Source organism: Protopterus annectens, chromosome 8.part0, assembly GCF_019279795.1.
Source record: "Protopterus annectens isolate FY-2018-M chromosome 8.part0, PAN1.0, whole genome shotgun sequence".
NCBI classification, from domain to species: domain Eukaryota; kingdom Metazoa; phylum Chordata; order Ceratodontiformes; family Protopteridae; genus Protopterus; species Protopterus annectens.
In genome coordinates this window covers 1,816,629,144-1,816,653,937 of record NC_056741.1, presented here as the reverse complement: position 1 = coordinate 1,816,653,937, position 24,794 = coordinate 1,816,629,144, and the positions used below count along the sequence as shown (strand labels likewise).

Genomic DNA, 24,794 nt, shown 5'->3' with positions numbered 1-24,794 from the left:
CTAAACACCTGCAACAGCTGGAAAGGCCACAAAAGTACCTCACAAAGAGGATCCTAGGCCTTAAACACATGCCCTACATGGACAGACCCAAAAAATCCAGCTTTTCTCTGTTTCATATAGTCTATTAAGAGGCAATCGCTGCTTGATTTATAAAGCCATGGATGACCCAGCCCTGTTAGAAATGTTACACCTAAAGAAATCCCAATCCCTCCATACCACATCCTCCAGGGACCTCAACCTCATTATCACAATTAACAGAACATGCTGGAGGGACAGGTTCATAACCCAGAGACTGCTCATGCTCTGGACTAGACTTCCCATACATGTCAAGCACAGCACCTCACTGGCCCTTTTCAAGAGAAAGCTTGATGAGTGTATGGGAAATAGAAAGTTCACCCTGAGGATCACTCCAGTGGCTCTACTTGATAGAGACACTGGGATCTAATGGCAGCATGATGCCAGGGCACTTGTATGGGATAGGCTTGTAAAGACTCCAGGGCCGTTGGCCTAGTGCACACCTATGAACCTATGAACCTATGAGCAATCATGACAGCTTTCTTCCAGGATGCTGTTGCTTCCCCTCCTTTAAAATACTGTTAAACAAAACCTTCCAGTTTTTATCACTTTCTTCCCTTTTAGTTTCCAAACTTCCACAGGAATACCTTCTATTCCCTGAAACTTTCCTGCACATAAATTGCATGTCACCATTATCTCATTTCCTCCTATCTTAACTGTTAATTGTTGAGCCTCATCTACCTCTAACCTTGGCATACTTAAGTCTTCCATAAGTATTTCCATTTGTGCTTGTTCTTTATTTCCTCATTTCTCTACTTTATACATATTCATAACATTTCAGACATATCTCTAATACTTCTACATGATCTCTGGTTATTTTTTGTGTTCTAAACTCCCTAGGTTTGGCAACCACGCTTTCCATTTTCTGTTGTCTAAGTCATTGTGCTAAAAGTTTTTGGGTTTTGAAGTTATTGTCAAAAAACGTTGCTTAACAGCAATCTATTTAAACTCGTTCATTATTACCCAGATACTCCCTTACTTTCTCTTTAGCACTCTTTAATTGTATCTCTTCTTGTTCTGTGAGATTTCCCTTATTCTGTAATACTTTAACATTTGTTAGCCCCTCTAAATAATTCATGTTCATTTTTAACCATATCTCCTTTTTTTATTTCTACCCTCTTCTTAAACTCCACTTTCATTTTATCACACTCACTAGTGATAAATTCTGAAGAAATTTCAATTTTCCCTAATAACTCTCAAATAATTTCCACTATCCATTCTTAAATTTCAGTCTTTTAACAGGTAGCTGGGGAAGTGCCAGTGTCTCATATTTACTTTGTTACCCTGCATTTTTATCTTAGTTGTTATTGGTGTATGGTCTGAAATAATAATTGGGTGTGTGTGTCAAAGCTTTCAGTTAAATACACATGTTCCCGTGAAATATAATTTCTATCTAGTCTAGTCTAGTTATTTTACCTTGCGAATTATATGTAAATTTTCAGAGTTCCTATTACTGAATACACATCTTCCACACCAAATATTTTCATAAATTTTTTCCAGAAATCTATCTTTTTATATATGTTCCTTTCTAGGTCCCTCAGACATATCCTTACTGTTGCAAATCAAATTCTAATCAATACCTATAAGTAATATTCCCTGCTGAAAGCTGATGGTTTCTTTCAATTTTTTCTTAAATTACATAATAGCAGTTTTAGGTGGAATATAAATACATGTCAGCGTAATCCTACTCACTTGCAAGTAGCCCCTCACTACTGCAAATCTACCATTATCTTTTTTCACTCTAGCTCCTCTAACAATTAGTATAAGTACCCCCCTTTTCCTTTGTCCCTAATACACTGCTGAATATCCTTCCTGAAATCCTTCCTTTATCAAACTCACGTGCTCATTTCTTTCCAATAATGTCTCCTGTAGCATTGTTATTTACACTCTACATTTCTTAATATAATTCAGTATACTTAATTTTTTGTCTATAATTGTGAGATCATTCACATTCCAAAATAATATGTTTACTGTAGCCATTATGATAAGAAGTTATTATTCCAACCTATAATATATGACATATTTTTTAAATGACTACTTCCAGATTTTGTGTTGCATGTACCCACTGCTGTTTGGCAAGTTGATATTTTATGGAACTGTTTCTCATCATCTCCATTTGAAACTATCATATTTTACAAGCCTTCTTGTTTTAATGAAACCCTCAAAAAAAAAAATCACATCCCCTAGAACCCACCCCCAGAATATATTTGACTTAAAACAACCACATAAAAGTATGTACTTCTTCAAATAATTAAGTTTAATCCTCCTAATAGGAATGATTGTCCCAAATCAACAGCTGCACACACAGGCAAAACCTAACCTATAATTAAGGTTATCCATACTAAGATGCAAGTTACAGCCTGTGCTTCAACTTACATTAATTGCTGTCTTTCTTATCATATCTTTATTCTCCTCCCAGATGTGAATATCAGCTTGTATGTTATTAGAAAATAAAAATGTTTAGCCTTAAAAAGTGCTCTTTTTTATTTCATACCAGTCCACTTGCCTCCATGGATACTTAAGAATAAAACGTACATCTGCCTGAAGCTACAGACTTCTCAAGCTGAGCATTTATTTGCAAAAGGAAAACTTGTCATTACATTGTGTTCTTAATTACTTTTTTACACAAAAAATTATTAGATTAAGGCAAGGACCTTAATCCAGACATTCACCTATCCAAAAGTAAATGAAAACATATCAGTTCTACATATGTTACAATGTATGCACTTTTGCACTCCATCCCCCACTTCAACAATCAAAGATTACTGCATCTTAACTTAAACATGCTTTTGTCTAGCCTTTCTTCTCTTTTTACACTGTATTGCCTACATTTCTTAAAACTGAAAAAGAAGGCACTTGCTTACTTTAGTATATTTATTACATACAAGCACTAACTGAAATGCTTTATTGTAAGACATACAATTTACATTATGAAATATTTTTTCCACTACTGTTAAAAACAAACATTGCTTTAGTTATTTTTCAGTTCTCTTTTAGTGTCCTTCAAATATTAATGAAACAAAGTGGGGTATATGCTTTTAAGTTCTCTACAGGTTTAACAAGGTCAACAAAAGTCCAGTCTTTCCCCTTTTTTCTTTCAAAGCCATATTTTGCACATGTGACTTATGATTCATAATCTCACATTTATTCACTAATTTCAGTGTTGCTGGTGGTCTTCCTGTTCATCTCCATTTCCCAACCACAGACTTCAGTTCAAGTCTAAGGAACTCCAGATTCTTTTAGTCAATTCCTATGCTTTTCTCCTCATTCTCAAGCATTTCCTTTGGAACATTGAAAAATGTTTCACTGGGAAAGTATCTATATGGGCTTTATTGTCTGTAGAATAAGAATCACAGTTCCCTTTTGTTTGTTGGCTCACTTTCTGTTGGAGAAATGTTAATTTTCTCTCTAGTTTGTTCTGCAACAAGAAATGACTTTGATCCTCCAGGAAAAATATTCTGGCTAGATCTGGATACCACAGCTTGAATCTCACACCTGTCTCTCAACATTTCCTGATTGCTGGAATAAATATGCTTCTCTTTTGCCTAGTGTACAGTGAACAGTCATTTTTCCACAAACACTCTACTGTTTCCAATTTTAATACTTTGCCCCCAGTACATTTTTCTCAGGATCAACTCTTTCTGGTTGTATGATTGCATCTTTACAGGTCTTGGCTGCTTCTTATGCCCAGGTTTGGAGCATACACACATTGTGCTGTTTCAATTAGCAGATCCTGCTGTAGAGTACAGTCCAGTTGCTAATTTATGCTTTTTTAAATTAATACAGTCTGTTCCTTCCACTTTCTCTGGTACAGCAGATAATCTGAAATTGTGCATGTGTGCTGTATCCTCTAACGGTACTTTTTTTGAAGCGGCTCTTCCTGAGCAGTATTGTACTCAGAGATCCTTTTCTTCATTTAATTTTCTGATTGTTGCAGTTTTATCAGTTCATCTGAATAGCTGTTTAAAGCTTCTTTCATTTTTTACAGCCTTTTTTTATTTGAATTGATATACTTCTTCAATGTTTCTTTTATTTTAATCAGCTATGAACGTAGTTAATTTACTTTTTCCTCTAGATCTGTAGAAGACATATTTTGCACCAAAGCTGGAACCTTAACTGCTTTTGCTGAACAGCTGCAGGATTCTTCTCTGTCACTGTTTTCTCTTCAACTTTTCTTGTTGATTTTCTTTCACGCTGTCCAATTTCCTTGTTTATGGGATCAAGACTGTGCACTTGCTACCAGTATGCTACCAGTAACTGGAATTACTAAATCTGGCAAAGTTACTGGCTCCTACCTCTGTTTCTTTTTTCACAGTGGGAGAGCTGAAATTAACTCATTCACTCCAATGGAGCTCCAGAAGTTTGTGCTGTTAACTTCCAATGGGCGGGGCTTAAATCTTTTGACATAATCAAATTATGTCCTCACATTTCAAACAAATGTTCATATCTCTAGAACCATATGGATTATGAAAGAAGTATAAATGATAAACTTTTCAGCATAAACTATTTTTATAGTTCTAGTATTCTTTAGGTCCTAGGTCTTAAAGTGAATTTTATACGTCACAGTAAACATAGTAAGTATTGCAGTTGTTATATTTTGTAAACAACTTAGAATATCTCAGCAACCACTAAAGATACACACACATGCAGCCAGCAGCATTGTCTTCATCTAACTGAGATCTTTCATATGAGGCAAAGGAGTTCTGTGTTACTTGGTTGTTGAGATATTTAGAAAAATGTGAAAATTATATCTATATAAATTAATATCATAAAAAACACAGTTAATATCTATTTATCTGCACTAGATAGAGGACAAATATTAATGCAGTTGAGTTTGCTGTTGTGTAAGCTTTAAGATGAAATCTTTTAAAACCTTGTACATATCATGGTTTTGGAATTATTGCTGTAACTATGAACAAACAATATTTGATGCCTATGGGCATCAGTAGGAGTTAGCTGCAGATGCACATGGAGGCGTCACTCAGATGTAATGAAAAGGAAAGCCTGGCACAGCTTGCCCACTCTGCTACCTCCACCCAGACTATAAGGTAGATTTATTGCCACCAGAACACCCAAAGCCAGCTACTTTAAGGGTCTTACCAGAGTACCCAATTACACTTAATAAAATTAATACCTATACAAATTGTAGTGTTTAACCAAGCAGGAAGACTTTCAGAAATGTGGAGCCACAATGCCACTAAATGAATGCAAGTACTCCCAAAGGTTAAATATTTTCTGAAAGTCTAGACACAATGAAATGTTTAGATATACTTAATAATAAATAATAAAAAAAACGAAAATGCTGAATATCTATTTACTATAAACATAAGAGTTTCAATCACAGGAAATAGAAAAAAAAAACAACACAGATGGAAAGACATACAGAAAAAATATATATTTAGCTAATCTCACTATATTTTTCTAACTGAATGAAGAATTACTGTTCCCTAGTTGCTTGCTAAAGCAAGGCAAGATGAATGTGGATAAGTGTCATGCCAGGCCCAAAAACAGAGAACACACCTCACATCTCTCACTAGTATTCAAATAAAATTTCAGTGCTGACTACAGAATGACATCACATCTGGACACCTGACTCTGTGGTTCCCACACTACCCTCTTACTAGAAATTGAGGCAGGATCTGGCACTGATGTGTCTGGAAACTGTAAAACAATTCCAACACTTCCACCCTTCTTGCATAAACTAACAAGCCATTTTCTGGCACCCCAGGCTAGCAATTAGTTCGCCACTAAGGTCAATAGAACAGGATCCCAGCCCAGGCTTTTCACAGACATTGTTTCTCTGGCTGCATTCAGACCTGTGAGACGTATGGCCTAAACCAAGTAATTTAATTTCAGGCTATTTTTCTTAAGCTTAGCTAGGCTGAGCTTAACCCATTTCATTCCTGTATCCTCTGTTAAAATATATACATTTCATCAGTTACAACAATACAGTATGACATACATGTAGATTTTTTTCTGTTTACCAGGACCCACTGTTGATACATTTTCAACACAAGCATCTTTACAAAGACATTTTTAACACAAGCATATGTACAAATCAGTTTGATATTTAAATGACATATAATTCTTTACAAATCTCCAGCTAGCTATGCTGGCATATGTTGCACATGCACTGCCCTTCTCCCTAGCACAGATGGCACTACCTCATATTATCACATATGCAGTCAAAACAAGTGGTTATAGTTGTAGTTACATCACTGTGTGTTTGTTTGGAGGTTTGCAATGGACTGTGATGTATTATTCTAACAGAAACCAGCTGAAATAAATTAATTAGCCATTATTTATACATTTTTCTTTCATTTGATCACACAATGAGATCTGCAGTTTCATGGGATTGTAAGATTTATGTTTCCTAGCAAGCATTTGTCTTCCCAGTGCATTGAAAACTATTTTGTAAGCTTTGAACATTAATCTTTGGGCAGAACTTATTTATTTTAAGAGAACGGGTGAATATCAATAATTGTTTACAATGATAATTGCAACAATAGTTATATATGTAGAAGTATGGCATTCTGCAGCTTTATTATTGCTGTATTGTGTAAGTAGATATGAAATGAAGGGGAAGTAATACTCTCATTGAGGTATAAGCACATTAATCTGAGTGGATTTTGTAGCTTCATGTGTCAGTACGTCTGATATGTTCTAGGAGAATTTAAGCTGATTTAGGACTTTTTGAGTTTGTGTTTCAGTGTGCTTATTAAAAGGTAAACTTTGGTTAGCATAATCCTAGTTTAACTTTGGTCCTTTACAAATGGAAGTGAGGAGTGTATACATCTTGAATATTGTGAATACCTGCTGAACAAGTTATGCAGGGTACTAGTCACCTATGTCTGCACATTCCATATTGTTCTGTGGTCAACTATAGGGTCATTGTCACATTCGGAGTGCCATTACGATATGTGAAGTTATTGTGTAACACTGAATCATTATCACATGTCAAGAAAAGGGCTATGGAATTACCACTGTTGCTCACCTTACTAAGTAAAACAGTGCAGATCATTACTACATTTAGATATGCAGGTGTCAGTCAGGAATGAAATTGCAAGAAAAACAGATTTGTATTAGAAAGATGAATTATACAGAAGCTTTTTTATATTTTATGTGGACTATTTCACAACAGTAGTATTACAACTTTTTAATTGTATATAGTTCATGTTGCTCTGGTGATAACACTATTACTGACATTAGGAAAGTTATAAGATTTTGCATTCTTTGGGAATATCTGAGTAAGGGAATGTGGCAATGTCATAGATAGGGCATATCTTGAAGGTGTCACCAATATAAGGAGCTTTTCTCCCCGGGCCTCCACTGAAAATGGGCTTACTCTAGGCCCAGTGGACTTTCCCGGTCAACAAATGCAATAAATAAATAAATAAAAATAAATATTACAACTTGATCTCAGGACCGCACATTTTTGTAGAGCAGATGAAGTCATGTAGCAACTTATCAGGTTATGAAAAGTTTTACATTTCTGAATGCAAAGGAGATAAGAAGGTGAAAAGGGTATTGTTAAGATGCATAGATTACTAGAGACAGTTTGGCCAAGATACAATATGTATATAAAACACAAGTACAGAGATGTAACATTTTATTAGCTTGGTCATGAAATGTACTATTTTCGTATTTTTTGAGAATAACTCTGTAAGGGAATATAGCAAGATGTTGAGAAAGTCATCATAATGAAACTGGCATAAGTATTTAAGATGTTAGAGCAGGACCTGGACAGATGTGACCTAAATAATAAGCACACTGACATACATTTCATATTTTTCTGCAAATTCATACTTTTGGGAATTACTCTAGAGGCATGATGTCAAGATATAATAGTTTGATTGTGATGTAAGTATGTTAGCATTCAGACTTACTGATGTATATACTGTTATGTCGGCTATTTTCAAATGGCAGTTTGTGCAGGTTCATAGGTACTTACTAGGCTAGTGATCTGTGAGAATCTTAGAAAGCCTAACCCTGCATTTCCATGGCAATTATTATTAGCCCCTATATTTTCCATTATAAATCTCCAAAGACATTCCATACAAGCATTTTCGGAGAAATTACATTTCCCCATCTATGAGAGCCATTAGTGCTAAACCAGGTTTGAAGTTGCAGTTACCCTACCATTTGTCCAAGGTGCATTTGAATTGAGTAAGAGTGGTACTCTGCTTTGTCTGGAAGGGAAGATGGTTCCATAAAACAGGTATTCTCCAAGTTGTATACCTATCCCTCCATCATGTTCTTTAATCTTGCAAGAGATTGAGGTCCCTTGAGCTGGTGATTCAAACACCATTGGACTTCTGAACGTGTAATAGGTCTGACAAAACAGGATCTGCTGAAGCTGTATATGCAAGGCAGAGTACACCTTGCTTTGAGAATGTCTGTTTAGCTTTTATGATTTAGGCCCTTGATATTTTTTAGTAAGGAAACATTGTGGTCATTTCAGCTGTGTTAAATGTTTGGTCAGGCACATACCAAAAGGTGCATTATACTCAATAATTGGTCTAATGAGTGCATACTACAGAGGAACTATTATGTCCATGGATTTTGATGCTATACCTTTAGATATTAGCTGTACAATGAAAAAAAGACATTCTAACAACAGCAGATACATGGTACTAAGAGGGCAGTTCAGTGTCAGCATATAACCCAGATCTCTAACTATGGGATCATTTTTCAACAATGTGTTATCAATATGATGATTGCCAAAGGAAGTGTACTTGCCAAAGCATACATTTATGCACTTCTAAGCACTAGTTATTTGTCTGAGACATGTCATCTTGTATGATCCTGTTGCAAGCAGGGGAGTTTATGATGGCACCAAGTTTGCAACTGTCTGCAGACTTGGTCAGCCATAATTTTTTTTTTTTACATTAGCTTTGACCTCTAGGAACTAAATGCCAAAAAAGAACTGGCCCAAGATCTGAACCCTTGAACATTCCACTAGTGACATGTCTTTTGGAGGACGTAGAGCTGCCCACACTTTTTTCTTCTGTTCTGCTTCTGAGCCAATTTGGTGTCCACTGACTTCTTAGCAAATACAGTATCACATTCATAAATTAATGCTGGTAATGCATTCTTGTGAGTTCTGATAAACTATCCTTAATTTTGCAGAATGCCAATGATTTTGCCTTATATTTTTGTTCTGTCCCCAGTAAAAAAATGAATTTCAGGTTTATTACTGAGGATTTTAGTCAGTCAGTAATGCTTCACTATATTTTGATATGCATTTGTATTGGTCAGGAAATGAACATTGGTGTAAAACAGTTGTTCTGCTAACAGTTTGTGAAATGTGCAATATGTAATAACTGCTTTGATTGTGGCCCTTTGTCTTCCATTCTTGCCTTTGCCTACAATCCTTGGGTAGTGAAGTTGAGAGGTATCCTCCCACCTGCCACACATAGCTTGAGGAGTGCAAAAAGTTTTCACGTGTACTTTGAAGACCAAGCCAAAGGAAAAAAAAACTCCTACTCTGAATCTGTAGCAAGCTGCTTCCTGCAAATGTGGCATATTCTAATTGTGGTTCATGGGGGTTGCTGACCACCTTTTATCCTTTATCTTTCACTCATCATTCTGTTGCTGGGGGTTGCTAATGACCTTAAATTCTCAAATCATCTCCCTTCCCTTGTGCTGCTGTTCCCCACATGCAATCACTGATCAAAGAGCCCCGTATCAGTCTATGAAATGTATTCTCTGTAAACAGAAAGAGGATGTTGCTATGGAATCCCTAATTTATCCCCCCAGAAATATAGTGTTGGGGTAAGGAGGCAAAAATGCTATGCAAGTGGTGGATTGTATTCCAAGAATCTGATTGGTCCTCACCACTTGCATCGCCTCCAAGAGTTCAGTGAAACAGTCCAGGTGTTTTAACTGGGGAAGACTGACAGCATGCTGATGATTTCAACACAAACCTGTACACTTTACATTAATTTGGTGGGTATTAATTACAGAAACTTAGCAGCCTAGGAAATGGAAGGTGCTACTTACTACACAGCATATGATTTGTATATAAGTTGATAAAATGGCTTTCTGTGATTGTGTGGGTGTGTGTGTGTGTGTGTGTGTGTGTGTGTGTGTGTGTGTGTGTGTGTGTGTGTATGTACATATATTATAAAATGTTTGTGTGTGTATATATTTGTTGCTAGGACCTGCAGCACAAGCTATTTCTGATCAGCTTCCACCCAGATTGCTAAATACTGAAACAATCGCCTGATTCACCTTTCATAAGGGCTGTGAAACAAATGTTAAAACTCAGTTTAAACCTGATAGTTTATTTACTAATCAAACTTGCCTCTTGTGTTTCTCTTTACAGAAGGACAATATGCCAATTGGCTATACTATCAAAGTACAAAATGAAGAAGTTTACAGACGGTCTAATGTCACCCAGCTGGTAAGTTTTCAGTGCTGATAGCAAACATGTTTTTATTCATAATTTTCTACCTCATGCAATCTATGTTTTAGAATTCTAGTTTCCTATATGCCCTAGGTGATTTCCTCCTTATGTTTATGAACACTAGGCTTGATTTTAAGCTAGGTTTAAGCTCTGAAGTAGGTGCCTGTAATTCTGTGAATTTTTGTACTTGCTATATGGATTTGTGTTTGAATTAGGGATTACCTACAGAGATGCTGTATACTCATGGTTTGAGCAGTATACTATTATGCTGTCTTTAAATGCCTAATGCTAAACAGGGAAAGAATATATTATATGTTTTAAAGAACCTGCCTTATAAACTTTGAGTTTGGTTATTTTGTCTTTACAAACTGCTAGCATATTTACAGTACAACTTGATATCAATTAAGCAACTGGATGCCTTGCGTGTATTGTATTGGTTTCCACTGTACTTCTCCCAACTGGATGCCTTGTGTGTATTGTATTGGTTTCCACTGTACTTGTACCATCTGGATGCCTTGCGTGTATTGTATTGGTTTCCACTGTACTTATACCAACTGGATGCCTTGTGTGTATTGTATTGGTTTCCACTATACTTGTATCATCTGGATGCCTTGTGTGTATTGTATTGGTTTCCACTGTACTTGTACCAACCGGATGCCTTACATGTATTGTATTGGTTTCCACTGTACTTGTACCAATTGGCTGCCTTGCATGTATTGTATTGGTTTCCACTCTACTTGTACCAACTGGATGCCTTGCATGTATTGTATTGGTTTCCACTGTACTTGTACCAACTGGATGCCTTGCGTGTATTGTATTGGTTTCCACTGTGCTTGTGCCAACTGGATGTCTTGCATGTATTGTATTGGTTTCCACTGTACTTGTACCAGCTGGATGCCTTACGTGTATTGTATTGGGTTCCACTGTACTTGTACCAACTGGATGCCTTGTGTTTATTGTGTTGGTTTCCACTGTACTTGTACCAATGGGATGCATTGCTTGTATTGTATTGGTGTCCACTGTACTAGTACCATCTGGATGCCTTGCGTGTATTGTATTAGTTTCCACTGTACTTGTACCATCTGGATGCCTTGCATATATTGTATTGGTTTCCACTGTACTTGTACTAACTGGATGCCTTGCATGTATTGCATTGGTTTCCACTGTACTTGTACCCACTGCATGCCTTGCGTGTATTGTATTAGTTTCCACTGTACTTGTACCATCTGGATGTTTTGCATGTATTGTTTTGGTTTCCACTATACTTGTACCAATTGGATGCCTTGCATGTATTGTTTTAGTTTCCACTGTACTTGTACTGACTGGATGCCTTGCGTGTATTGTATTGGTTGCCACTGTACTTGTACCAGCTGGATGCCTTGCATGTATTGTATTGGTTTCACTGTCCTTGTACCAACTGGATGCCTTGCGTGTATTGTATTGCTTTCCACTGTACTTGTACCAACTGGATGCCTTGCGTGTATTGTATTGCTTTCCACTGTACTTGTACCAACTGGATGCCTTGCCTGTATTGTATTGTTTTCCACTCTACTTGTACCAACTGGATGCCTTGCTTGTATTGTATTGGTTTCCACATTACTTGTACCATCTGGATGCCTTGCATGTATTGTTTTGGTTTCCACTGTACTTGTTCCAACTGGATGCCTTGCGTGTATTGTATTGGTTTCCTCTGTACTTGTACTAACTGGATGCCTTGCATGTATTGTATTGGTTTCCACTGTACTTGTACCAACTGGAAGCCTTGCATGTATTGTATTGGTTTCCACTGTACTTGTACCAACTGGAAGCCTTGCGTTTATTGTATTGGTTTCCACTGTACTTGTACCAACTGGATGCCTTGCGTGTATTGTATTGGTTTCCACTGTACTTGTACCGACTGGATGCCTTATGTGTATTGTATTGGTTTCCACTGTACTTGTACCAACTGGATGCCCTTGCGTGCACTGTATTGGTTTCCACTGTAGTTGTACCATCTGGATGCCTTGCGTGTATTGTATTGGTTTCCACTGTACTTGTACCAACTGGATGCCTTGGGTGTATTGTATTGGTTTCCACTGTACTTGTACCAGCTGGATGCCTTGCATGTATTGTATTGGTTTCCACTGTATGTGTACCATCTGGATGCCTTGCGTGTATTGTATTGGTTTCCACTGTACTTGTACCAACTGGATACCTTGCGTGTAGTGTATTGGTTTCAACTGTACTTGTACCAACTGGATGGCTTGCGTGTATTGTACTGGTTTCCACTGTACTTGTACCAACTGGATGCCTTGCGTGTATTGTATTGGTTTTCACTGTATTTGTACGAACTGGATGCCTTGCGTGTATTGTATTGGTTTCCACTGTACTTGTACCAACTGGATGCCATGCATGTATTGTATTGGTTTCCACTGTTCTTGTACCAACTGGATGCCTTGCGTGTATTGTATTGGTTTCCACTGTACTTGTACCAACTGGATGCCATGCATGTATTGTATTGGTTTTAACTGTTCTTGTACCAACTGGATGTCTTGCGTGTATTGTATTGGTTTCCACTGTTCTTGTACCAACCCGATGCCTTGCGTGTATTGTATTGGTTTCCACTGTACTTATACCAACTGGATGCCTTGCGTGTATTGTATTGGTTTCCACTGTACTTGTACCAACTGGATGCCTTATGTGTATTGTATTGGTTTCCACTGTACTTGTACCAACTGGATGCCTTATGTGTATTGTATTGGTTTCCACTGTACTTGTACCAACTGGATGCCTTGCGTGTATTGGATTGGTTTCCACTGTACTTGTACCAACTGGATGCCTTGCATGTATTGTATTGGTTTCCACTGTACTTGTACCAACTGAATGCCTTGCATGTACTGTATTGGTTTCCACTGTACTTGTACCAACTGGATGCCTTATGTGTATTGTATTGTATTGGTTTCCACTGTACCTGTACCAACTGGATGCCTTGCATGTATTTTATTGCTTTCCACTGTACTTGTACCAACTGGATGCCTTGCATGTATTGTATTGGTTTTCACTGTACTTGTACCAACTCGATGCCTTGCTTGTATTGTATTGGTTTCCACTGTACTTCTACCATTGATTTCTCTCTACTTCCCATTCTCCTCTCTCGATACACCAAGGATAATTGTAAGCAGGTGTTACTGGCATCTACCCTTTCTTAACAACTATCTTTTTTATCTTTTCTTTTACAGTCACTCATAAACTGCTCTACAAAGATCCCACTAAGCTCAATTGCCTGCTTGAGACCACTACTGCCCAACTTCCAGTCAGTGGTTTCAGCAAGCTGGTTACACAAAGGAATGCAGAAAAAAATGAAAAACAAACTGACAATAAGAAAAAAGTGCCAGCAGTGTATGTCCTACTAAATTCAATAGTTTTTCTAAAGTACCTAATACTATAGTGACATACATACTACTCAGTAGCTGTAGTTAAAGGTTTCCTGCAAAAGTAAACCCATAATAGCAGTTATAGACATCCTGCAAAAGGAAAGCCCAATTTAGTAGTTTTTCCTTTCTTTTTTTTTCCACTCTCTCAGTGTATTTGGATACCAAAAGCAAACAGTTAACCTCACTATCGCTAAGTCCTAATCAGTTAACAGACTTACTACCCATTCACTCTGACCTACATAAGACAGCATTTACTCACATACCCTACACTCCTTCTTCTAATTTTAAGAACCTATACATCACCTACACCAAACCCTAAAGCCAAACATGATACTCATTCACATAATGGTGCTTGTACTCTTAGCGATTGCCCTCAATCTCACCACACCTCACAATCCTCTTATTATCTACTTAAAATCTCCCACCTATCCATCCACAAACCCTCCTCTAACAACACCCACATGCCTTTGTATAACACCCCAAATCTACAACTCCACCAAAATTGAACTATTCTCATTTAGATATTTACTATCACTTATATCTCCACATATATCATTTAAACACTCCCAAACACCCACTAAATATCTTCTTACATCTTGCAAAAAATCCAACCTCCATTTATGTGGGAGACATACACCCTAACCCAGACCCAAATTCCACCCAGCAAAACACAGTTGCACACAAAGGAAACCACAACCTACAATGCAACCTAACACTCCACCATTCATCAACATACCCGAAAAAAGGTAAGACATCCTCTTTATTAACATAATCCTCAGAAGCCTATTAAAAAAAAAAAAAAAACATGAATTCCATGCTACCCCATCCCTGTACATTCCTGACATTGCTGTCCTAACAGATACCTGACTTAAAACCTATATAGACAAGAATGAAATCATACCCTCTGGCTATAACATACTCAGACAGGACAGGATAACAAAACAAGGTGGAGGCGTGGCAGTAATATATAAAGATTCTCTTAAACCTGAGCAACTGTAAATAGACCCTCAGACGTAAATAACACTGAACTACTAGTCTTCTGTCTGAAAATAAATAATTACTACTACTACTATAACCTACTGTCGTGCGCATTCACTATATTTAATCAAGAAACCAGTAGAGTTGGAGATTTTAATACTAATTGGCAAACCTAGTCCTCTGATTCCTCTCCAACTACATAAACCTAAATGGTTTTGCCCAACTGATACATACACCCACTAGGGTTGACAAAAATAGAAACAAACAATCTATTCTTGACTGGACTCTGACAAACAAACCCTCACTTATTCATCACTCAGGTTGTGTACCAGACAGCCTAAGTAACCACCTACTAACATACTTCCTAAGGCACCACAAAAACTACATTATACAAACAAGTATGGAATACAAAAGACTTCTCCACAGACATATGTTTAAACAACAGCTCCAAAACTGCAATTGGACCCTACTAAAATTCCTCCCACTTGATGCAGCAGTCGAATATTTCAACAGTACATTTCTAGATGTACTAAACACCCTGGCCCCTATAAGACACATTAGATCTAAAACAAATTACTGTCCATGGCTCACAAAGGAAACCAGACAACTACTAAAACAAAGAGACAAACTCTGTTACCAACATCAAGCCAATAAAACCAAAGCATCCCTTGATAGCTACTGTAACTTAAGAAATATTTGCAAAAAAACAAATCATATTAAAGCTGATAAAAAACAGTTATATTCAAACATGCTGTAGAAACACCAAAATAATCCACAAAAATTCTAGGGTACTATCAAACAATTTATACATCCAGGCTGTACTACCACCCCATCACCAAATGCCTATAATTCAGAAGATAGTATAGCATCCCCAGTTTATCTCCTTTTCATAAATTCCATACTCTCTCTTATAAAAAAACAAAAGTAGCCCCCAAAAAATCACCCAACCTGTAGCTAATGACACCACTACCACAGTCTCCCTCCAACCCATCCAAATAAGTAAAAAAAAAAAAGAAATTATTGAGCAAACTAAAACTTATAACTCTCACTGCCTACAAACTACCAAATTAATTCCTCAAACTAGCAGCTGCCATAATCTGTTACCCAGTATCGATTCTGATTAAATAGATCCATCTCTGAGCAGCATGTGCCAAAATTTGGAAAGTCTCCTAAGCACAGGGGGCTCCTCATTTGAACTCTCTAACTATCAAACCAATATCCATTACTATCCCCTCTTTCTAAAATTTTAGAGAAATGCATGTGCTTACAACTAATGGACCATCTACTAACAAATACCTCCTTGCGAATACACAACACAAATTTCATCCAGGCCATGCTGTCACCAACCACTGCCTGCTTAATTTTACCAATTCTGTAAACCAACTAAAAACACTAATCAAATGGTCTCCTCCATATTTCTAGATATGTCGAAGGCATTTGACACGGTGTCCCACAATCAGCTCCTACAAGAGCTGGCATCCCTTGACATATCTAAAAATACCCTCATATAGTTAAAAAATTACCTTTCAGATTGCCAGCAAGCAGTCAAGTGAAAAAATAACCTCTCTTCTCTACTTTCTGTAACAGTAGGAGTTCAACAAGGGTCAATACTTGGTCCTGTAATCTTTTCAGTCCTCAGTAATAATCTCCACACTGCAACTAATCTTGATACAATCATACAATATGCAGATGACTCAACTGTCATCTGTGCCACATCCCCCCTGCCACAGCTTCAAGAAGTTACCCAAAAATCCTTCATGGCTATTGAATCTTTCCTGACTAAATATTAACTCATCCTTAACCCCAGCAAAACCAAACTAATGCTGTTCTCCAATAACCACCACAAAACAAATAATCTCTACCAAGACTTTAAAAATCACCTCATCCAGCCCCACACTAATTGAGCCAATCTCAGAAACTAAACTACTAGGTGCCACTATTAATAATAATTAAAAATTTGATAAGCACGTATCACTTGCTGTTAAAAAGGCACACATTAAACTAGGTTCTCTCTACAGGATTAAGGCATACCTAATCAACTCATCTAAACAAGCAATCGTCAGGACCCACCTACTATCCACCTTACTCTATGCCTCCTTTATACTCACAAACCTCAGGAAAACTAACCTTAACAAACCTCCTATCCTTAAACCAGCATACCCTAACCCACTCTATAGTATATCTACCTGACAAATGCCCAGTCATACACAAACTAGTACAAATCCACCGCAACAACAGGACACTGAGTTCCTCCCACAAACTATTAGAAGTCACATAATCTAACAACAGCTTTGGAGACTCCCTTTACTCTAATCACATCTCTAAAGCATGGAACGCTTTCCCTCAGAATATACTAAATGCAACAGACCCAGCGCAATTCAAAATTTGCTAAAGACCCATCTAAACAACAACTGGTTATGCTCTTGCTCCTCATCAGGGTGAACTTATTTGTTCTCTTACCCCACCTCTGCCCACCCTCAAACCCTTCTCCCACTTACTATTTTGATGTTAATATAACTTTCAATAAAATGTTATTGTATGTTTTTGTGTGCAACTAGCAAAGCATTAGTGAATAGTATCACTTTGAATAGCATGCCTTCTTTATGTTCTGAATAAGTTTTATATTCTGTAAAATTTGTCTGTATAATTTTTACATACTTTAAATATTTTTTCTGATCTGTATTGTTTTGTGCCAATATACTGTGTACTTTAATATGTAGCTTTTCTCCCCGGGCCTCTGCTGAAAATGGGCACCTAGCCCAGTCAGACTTCCCCAGTAAACAAATGTTAAACAAGTAAATAAATAAATAAGTTAAATAAAAGTATAGCCAAACTGTCCAGTTATGCTGTAATGACAAGGTCAAAAAAAGGCTAAAACATCCACGTCTACAGCCAGTGGGGTATGGCTTTATTGGCCTGAAAGTTCCCATAAAGACTTAAAAAATAAAAAGCCATGGGGATTCAGAAGCTATGTAGCTGAAACACAAGTATGTCCTTAAGGTGTCATTTATATATTTATATCCTATGGGCCTCCACTACAAGAGCTTTAAGGTATTACATAGTGAAGATGAAATGACACCCTGACCCCATGTGCAAAGTCATTCTTGCAGCTTTTACAGAAACACATACACACATACACACATACACACACACAGACACACACAGACACTCACACACACACACACACACACACACACACACACACACACACACGCGCGCGCGTGCGCGTACGCGTGCATGCCCGCACACATAAATGCACGCATGCACCCCCCCACACACACACATACATACACACGTGCACACAAACATGCTCACTATGTATATGTGTATATACATCCGCACACATTTATCTGGATGCATACCTCACACACACTTACTTTTTGGGAGTTTGATGTATGTAACATGGAATATCTTTCATGTTCAGATTCAGGGGACCAATCATTGGTTAACACAGAGTTCCATAATCCTGCAGCTCAAGGTATTCTATGTATCTCACCAACCAAAACCATGCATAGTCCCCCTTTGAATTTAATCAGGATTACTGTGTCACTTTATTTTTATTAGAATATTGCCATTGTATAATTTTCTATTGAATGAGATTTTATGCTCCTTGTAAAGGTTTTTATGAATAAAGGTAACTTCTCTGTGTGTTTCTACCCTTGTTCTAAGGTAAATTTCTGTCATTTTATGTTTTTTTTTTGTCATTACAGTTATGCTGTAGATATGTCATTTTAATAGCATGTAGGTATATAGTTTGCTTTCTGTTTCAGTTAATTAATTTGTATTTTTATTAGTTTGCTAGTTTTGAGTCCGGTTTGCCAATAATGCCATTTTCTGATTGGTTAGTTGTTTTATTTTTGTTCTTATTTCACATTTCTTGATTTAAAATGTTAGATTTTATTTGGTGTGTTGGTCTATGCACTCTGTTCAGTTTTTCTACATTGTGTGAGAATGGTCTGGTTCTAGTTTTGTTTTAATAGTTCAGCCATGATTTAGTTACTTTTTACCTATAGTTATCTTTGTTTTGTAGTTTTGGGTCCTTTTTATTAAGAGTGCCATTTTCTGAATGGGAAGATGTGGTCTGTGTTTTGTTTCTTTTATTTATTTTCTTTTGTTTACTTAAATATATTTTTGTACACTTGGGTTTGAGGATAGATTTGAGTAGGATGAATTATTCTAGAGTGTGCTTCTGTTTTTGTGTGTACACTGTGTCTACTTTCGCTTTTCATAAGTCTGAAAGAGCTATGATTGATGATACGAGTATAGCAGTGATAAAATATATACAGAGTAGCTTAGGTACATACTTTTTATGACACTTTTTAATCAGCATCCACTACCTGTATAAATATATCACTATTAAAACGAAAGAGAGTCCGACGTTTACCTTTAAGACCAAAGAACGTTGTTAGTTTAAATACAGTTAATAGCACAAATTATGCAATTATTTCACAAGTTCTTTTTAACAAGTAGTACCTGGATTGTGCCTTAGGTTCATAGGTTCATAGGTTGGCACTAGGCTATTGGCCCTAGGGCCTACACAAGCCTAGCCATAACAATTCCCTGGCTATTTCTTCCCACAATATTTACTTCCCTGGACCTCTGTCTAGCAAGGCGACTCATGTGATCCCCGGGGTAAATTTCCTATCTGCCTTCCAGTCGTCAAGGTTCCTTTTGAAGAGGGCCAAGGAGGCACTCTGCTTGACATGTATGGACAGTCTATTCCAGAGCATGGGGAGTTTCTGGAACAGGAACCTATTCCTCCAGCATGTTTTGTTCATTATGATGACAAGGTTTAGGTCCCTGGAGCATGTGGCTCTGATGGATTGGGATTTCTTTAAGTGTAGCATGTCCAACAGTTCTGGGTTTGACATGGCCTTGTATGTTAAGCAGAGATCACCTCTGAGTAGACGATATGCGACAGAGTATAGCTGGAGTTTTTTTTTAGTTGGTCAGCATAGGGCATCTGCTTTAGGCCTGTGATTCTTTTAGTGAGGTATTTCTGCGGCCTTTCCAGTTGTTGTAGATGTCTTGAGAGGTACATACCAAATGGGGCATTGTACTCTATGATGAGTCTAATGACGGGTGAGTACAGTGGGACAATGACCTCCTTTTTTCTGGATGAAAAGCCCTTAGTGATGAGGTGTGCCACATAGAAGGATTTCCTGACTGTTGTGGCGATGTGGTTATCGAAGGTGAGTCCACTGTCCACCTGTGTTCCCAAGTCTCTTATCACACTTTCGGTGTTTAGTGTACTGCCACCTATGTGGTAATTCACGGTACATGTTTTTTCCCAAAGAGGATAACTATACATTTCTTTTCATTGAGCTTGACCCCAAGGCTCTGGCACCAAGCATCTGTTTTTGTCAGGCCCTTTTGTAGAATATCCACATCATTTGGGGATTCAATAATGGTTCCCAGTTTGCAGTCATCTGCGAACTTTGTTAGCCAGAGTCCCTCAGTGTTGGCCTGTACTTCAGAGAAGTAGATGCCAAACAAGAGCGGTCCCAGGACTGAACCCTGAGGTACTTCACTTGTCAATTGTCTGGAGCTGGATTTGGAGTTGGCTACTTTTACAGTGTGGGTTCTGTCAGTAAGCCAGTTGGCAACCCATTGAGTGACATAGGGATTTATGCCCAGCTTAGTAAGTTTATCTATGATTCCAGAGTGGGGGATGGTGTTGAAGGCTTTTGCAAGGTCTAGATAGGCTGTGTGGATTGCCTTACCCTCATCCATGGCTCTGGAGACTGATTCAAAGAAGTCAATGAGGTTCAGGAGACACGATCGGCCCTTCATGAACCCAAACTGGGTGGGGGTCCAGTGTTTTAAGGTTGCCATTGTCTTTGTTTATAAGTTCCATGATAATACGTTCCATGGCCTTGCAGATCAGGCTTGTCAGACTGATGGGATGGTAGTTCTCAGGCTCCAAGCTGGATCCCCCCTTGTGGAGTGGGATAACCATAGCTGTGTGCCACTCAGTGGGCATGAAGCCTGAAGTGAGGCTATGATTAAACATGACAATTAGTCATTTTATAGTTCATGTAGTACACAGCCCGGGATGTCGTCTGGTCCCATGGATGCTATATTCTTAGCTTTGGAGAGTGCGGTTTTTACCTGTGTGGCTGTGATTACTGGAATTTGGCAATCTTTCTGTATTGAGATGAGCCCTTTAGGGGGTGAGAGGGGGGTGAACTTTTGGCACTGAATCAATTTGCCAGGATATTGGCAATGTCCTTGGGATCAGTATATTTAATGCCATTCTGCTGTAGCTCAGAGCAGATCTGAGCATTGCCATTTAGATTCTTGACATAGCTATAGAATGCCTTGTGGCTGTCTTTGGAATCTTTGGCAATTTTATTTTCGTAACTAGGTTTGGAGGATTTTATGAGGGATCTCAGCTTCTTACTGAGGCTGTAAAGGAGTTTTTTGCATCCTGGGATTTTCCTCTTTTCTGCAACAGATTCTTCTTTCTGTTGTATAGTTTGTTTATGACAGGGGACCACCAGATTGGCTTCCTTTTTTTGGAGGAGAGCATCTTGGTTCTATTTGGGATGGCACGATTCATGCACAAGTGGATGTTCTCATACAGTGCATTAGTGTAGGATTCGGCAGTCAAACATTCAGTTTCTGTCTGCATGGGTGTCATGAAGTTTGTCACTTCTGACTTGAGTAGCATGAAGTTGGCCTTGGAGAAGTTTTTTACGGATGTTTCCTTACTGGGGGGTGGGGGTGGTATACGGATGTCAAAGGTGATTAGCCTATGGTCAGACCTAACCAATGAGGTCGTAACCACTGGTGTGGAGCATCAATTTCCCATGTTGGTAATGACCAGGTCCAGGATATTGGAGCCCCTGGTGGGATTACGGATTAGTTGATCCAGGGCATTGGAATTTATGAATTCCAAGAACCGTTGGGCAAAGGTGTTGGTACTCAAGTGGTTTTCCCAGTTAATGGCAGGATAGTTGAAATCACCATGTATTAGAGTGTTTGGTTGTATCTTAATATTTTCCAGTATGTTTAGAAAGGTTTAGTGAGAATCTTGGGGCATGGTGGGGGATCTGTAGCAAACTACAGTTTGGATTGCAGTCTTACCTAGTGTTAGTTGCACCTGGAGAATTTCGGATGCATTGTGTTGGGCAACTAGCCTGGAGGTGTGAATATCCTTGGTGAATATGGACACTCCTTCACCTTTAGTGTTTCGGTCCTGGTTTGGTGGCCAAAAAGTATGGTAAGAGTTGCAGCTTGGTATTGCAGGGGTGCTCACTGTAGCCTTGAACTAGATCTCAGTTACTGCACAGATATCGATGTTCTCCATTTTTAGGAGTGCCTCGAGAGACAGTGCATTTTGAGGTTTAGACTTCTAGCATTGAGTAGCAATGAAAAAACTGTGTGTCATGCAAAGCTGTCATATGATGGTAAGAGGGCGAAATGCTCCTTATTTGTATCTTATCTGTCACTGGACCACATGCAAAATAATGAATGATAATATGGGGTGGATTGTGGCACCAACAATCTGGCATTGTAATTTCTCACCTCTGTGCCTTCAGACAGAATTTTGTTGTATTCCTGTTATCCTGAGGCCATAACCAATTATCAACTAACATGTTTTTTGTAAATAATGCAATAAACCCTGTCTGGAAATAGTGATCAGTACAGCTGTTTTATTACACAGATGGGATTACTGTTTTTTATTTGGAATAGGGATGGCCCTTTTATAACCAGAAAACATCCATAGTGCAGAAAGCTCCCTAGAATTAAAAATGAACAATCTGACTACTATTAAATGTTAGGTGACACTGCATGGTTAAACATCTGGGTCTCAAAATAAAGCTAATTTTAAATGCATGTATTGCTAAATCTGAATTTTTTGAAACTGCAGTGTCCGTTCAAGGTTTGTATCAGCCCGAGACTCGAGCAGATGTTAGTGAATAACTGTCTGTGAGTTCACCCCCCCACCATGGCACAGTTGGAAGAATTCCTGATTACAATGCCAATGACCTCTGTTTAACTGCATGAGAGCCAGGGGGCACAGGCTGGGGAGAATGATGGTCAGAGGCCATTGCTGGCTTTCCCATCCTGAGGGGAGAGAGGTGGCTTTTTTGCAAAGTTAAGGTGATACCCAGAGGGAGCACTAGATGTTGCACCTGTAGAGAATGGACTTGCTGACCACACACTGTCCCTCCATACTAGCCAGAGATGACACATTCTTCCAATAGGAGGCTGCTATAGTGGATATTGAGAGCTGGCATGGGGGTTGGGCTTTCCAGGTGGTGAGAGATAACTGAATCCCTACCACTCAACTCCTGCTTCTCCTGAGGGTGTGGGGCTGGTAAGTCCATAGCAGAAATTAATGAACTGGAAGACTCTCTGCTGGGAGCAGGTTGGCCTGATTCCCATCCTACTAGAGGACCACCTCAGAACAGGGGGGAAGGGTCACTGAGCTTTTGACCTGTTCTGTAAGTCACACAGGGCGTAGCATCCTAAGATGGAAGTTGGTGAGCCTTCCCAATGATTTGACTCCTGTCCCTCAGGAATGAATAGGTCAGTTGGGGTGATAGTAGTGGAGCCATAAGGTCAGTTGAATGGACCCAAAGGAGGAAGAATATGTTATCAAATCAAAGCAAATTAAAAGGAAATATTCTGAGATTTGTCAGAAGTGCAGTAGCCTATGTCTTGTAGGGCTGAAGGAAGAAACTGAGACAAAACTGTTACTTAATGTTCTAGAAGAGAACCTAATGCTTTTTTTCTGAGAAACTACCATCACTGCCTCCTATCTTCTTCCCACACTGCTGTAGAGCTCACGAATTTTCGCTATCCTTCAGACCACACAGTTGAGCTACAATAAAATAGCCAAATAGGCATCCAATACAGCTTGCACCTCTCATCATTGCATTGCCTTAAACTGAATAAATGGCTAGAGCTCCCACAACATCTCACACTCTCTGATATACAAGTAGCACACAGTGCATTGCATCACCTTGAAAGGTGCCCTACCTTAGGCTTTTTGTTACAAAGGTACACCCTCAACCAGAAATTCCTTTCTAGTGATAAACATCTCTTTGTGGTTCAAATGTCCAGCAGCGTAGCTGCAGATGCTTTGTACTCCCAGTCATTTTCAAGGCCTGGAACTCCATCTAGCTCACTGTTAGACTCACTGAAAACTCACACACCTTCAAAAACAATTCCTCCTTAACTCTTGACTATGTATATTGTGACTATGGGTTACATTCCAGGATAAGAATAAAAATTAAGTAAACTGTTGTTGGCATTTCCCCAGCTAAGGTATGTGTCACTTTATTGCACTCTGTAGTTTCTATAAAATGATGTTATTCCTTGTTGTATAACATAGTAAAACAACTGCCAAGGAGGTTAAAGAAGGTCACAAAAGCTCTTTTCAACTAAAGAAGTAATTTTAAGGGAATGGTATCTTTGTAGTGTTCAGATTTCCTCCCATTCTGTTAAATGAAAATCAGGCAAGGTACCTTTTCAGGTGCAGATATCTGTCCTCCAGGAGAGTTTATTAAAATAAATAGTCACTAATTCCATCACACTTACTGTAGCCTCTATCATGAATAACCCTTCCACTTACAACCACATGAAGAAAACTGTGCTGTCCTGTGGAAGAACAAGAACTCATTTTTATGTAGACCCACAAGTGGTGACAGCCTTCTAGACCATGCATGGAGACCAGAGAAAATGCCAAGAACAGCAGATGAAAGGAAGCTTTTTGCTATCCCCACGCTGAGCAAATTTGAGACCCCGTGTCATGATGACATCCATGATATGATGGACATTTCCAGCACATTTTAAAAGATACCTCTCAATGACACTGCAGCTACATCTTCAAATAACGTTCAAGATTATCACAAGTTTTAATCCTTGAAATTACCTGTTGAGTGATTCAGGGAACCAGCTAAACTCCA

At 38.4% G+C, this 24,794-nt stretch overlaps 1 protein-coding gene across 2 annotated transcripts in view; it reads left to right on the top strand.

Moving 5' to 3' along the window:
• IL34 (interleukin 34) overlaps positions 1 to 24,794 on the top strand; it is an 825,440-nt gene that overhangs the window by 688,739 nt on the left and 111,907 nt on the right. For both annotated transcript variants that reach the window (XM_044081308.1, XM_044081309.1), the window contains one exon: positions 10,403 to 10,480. In XM_044081308.1, the coding sequence (XP_043937243.1) occupies positions 10,403 to 10,480 (78 nt within the window). The remainder of the gene's footprint in view (positions 1 to 10,402; positions 10,481 to 24,794) is intronic.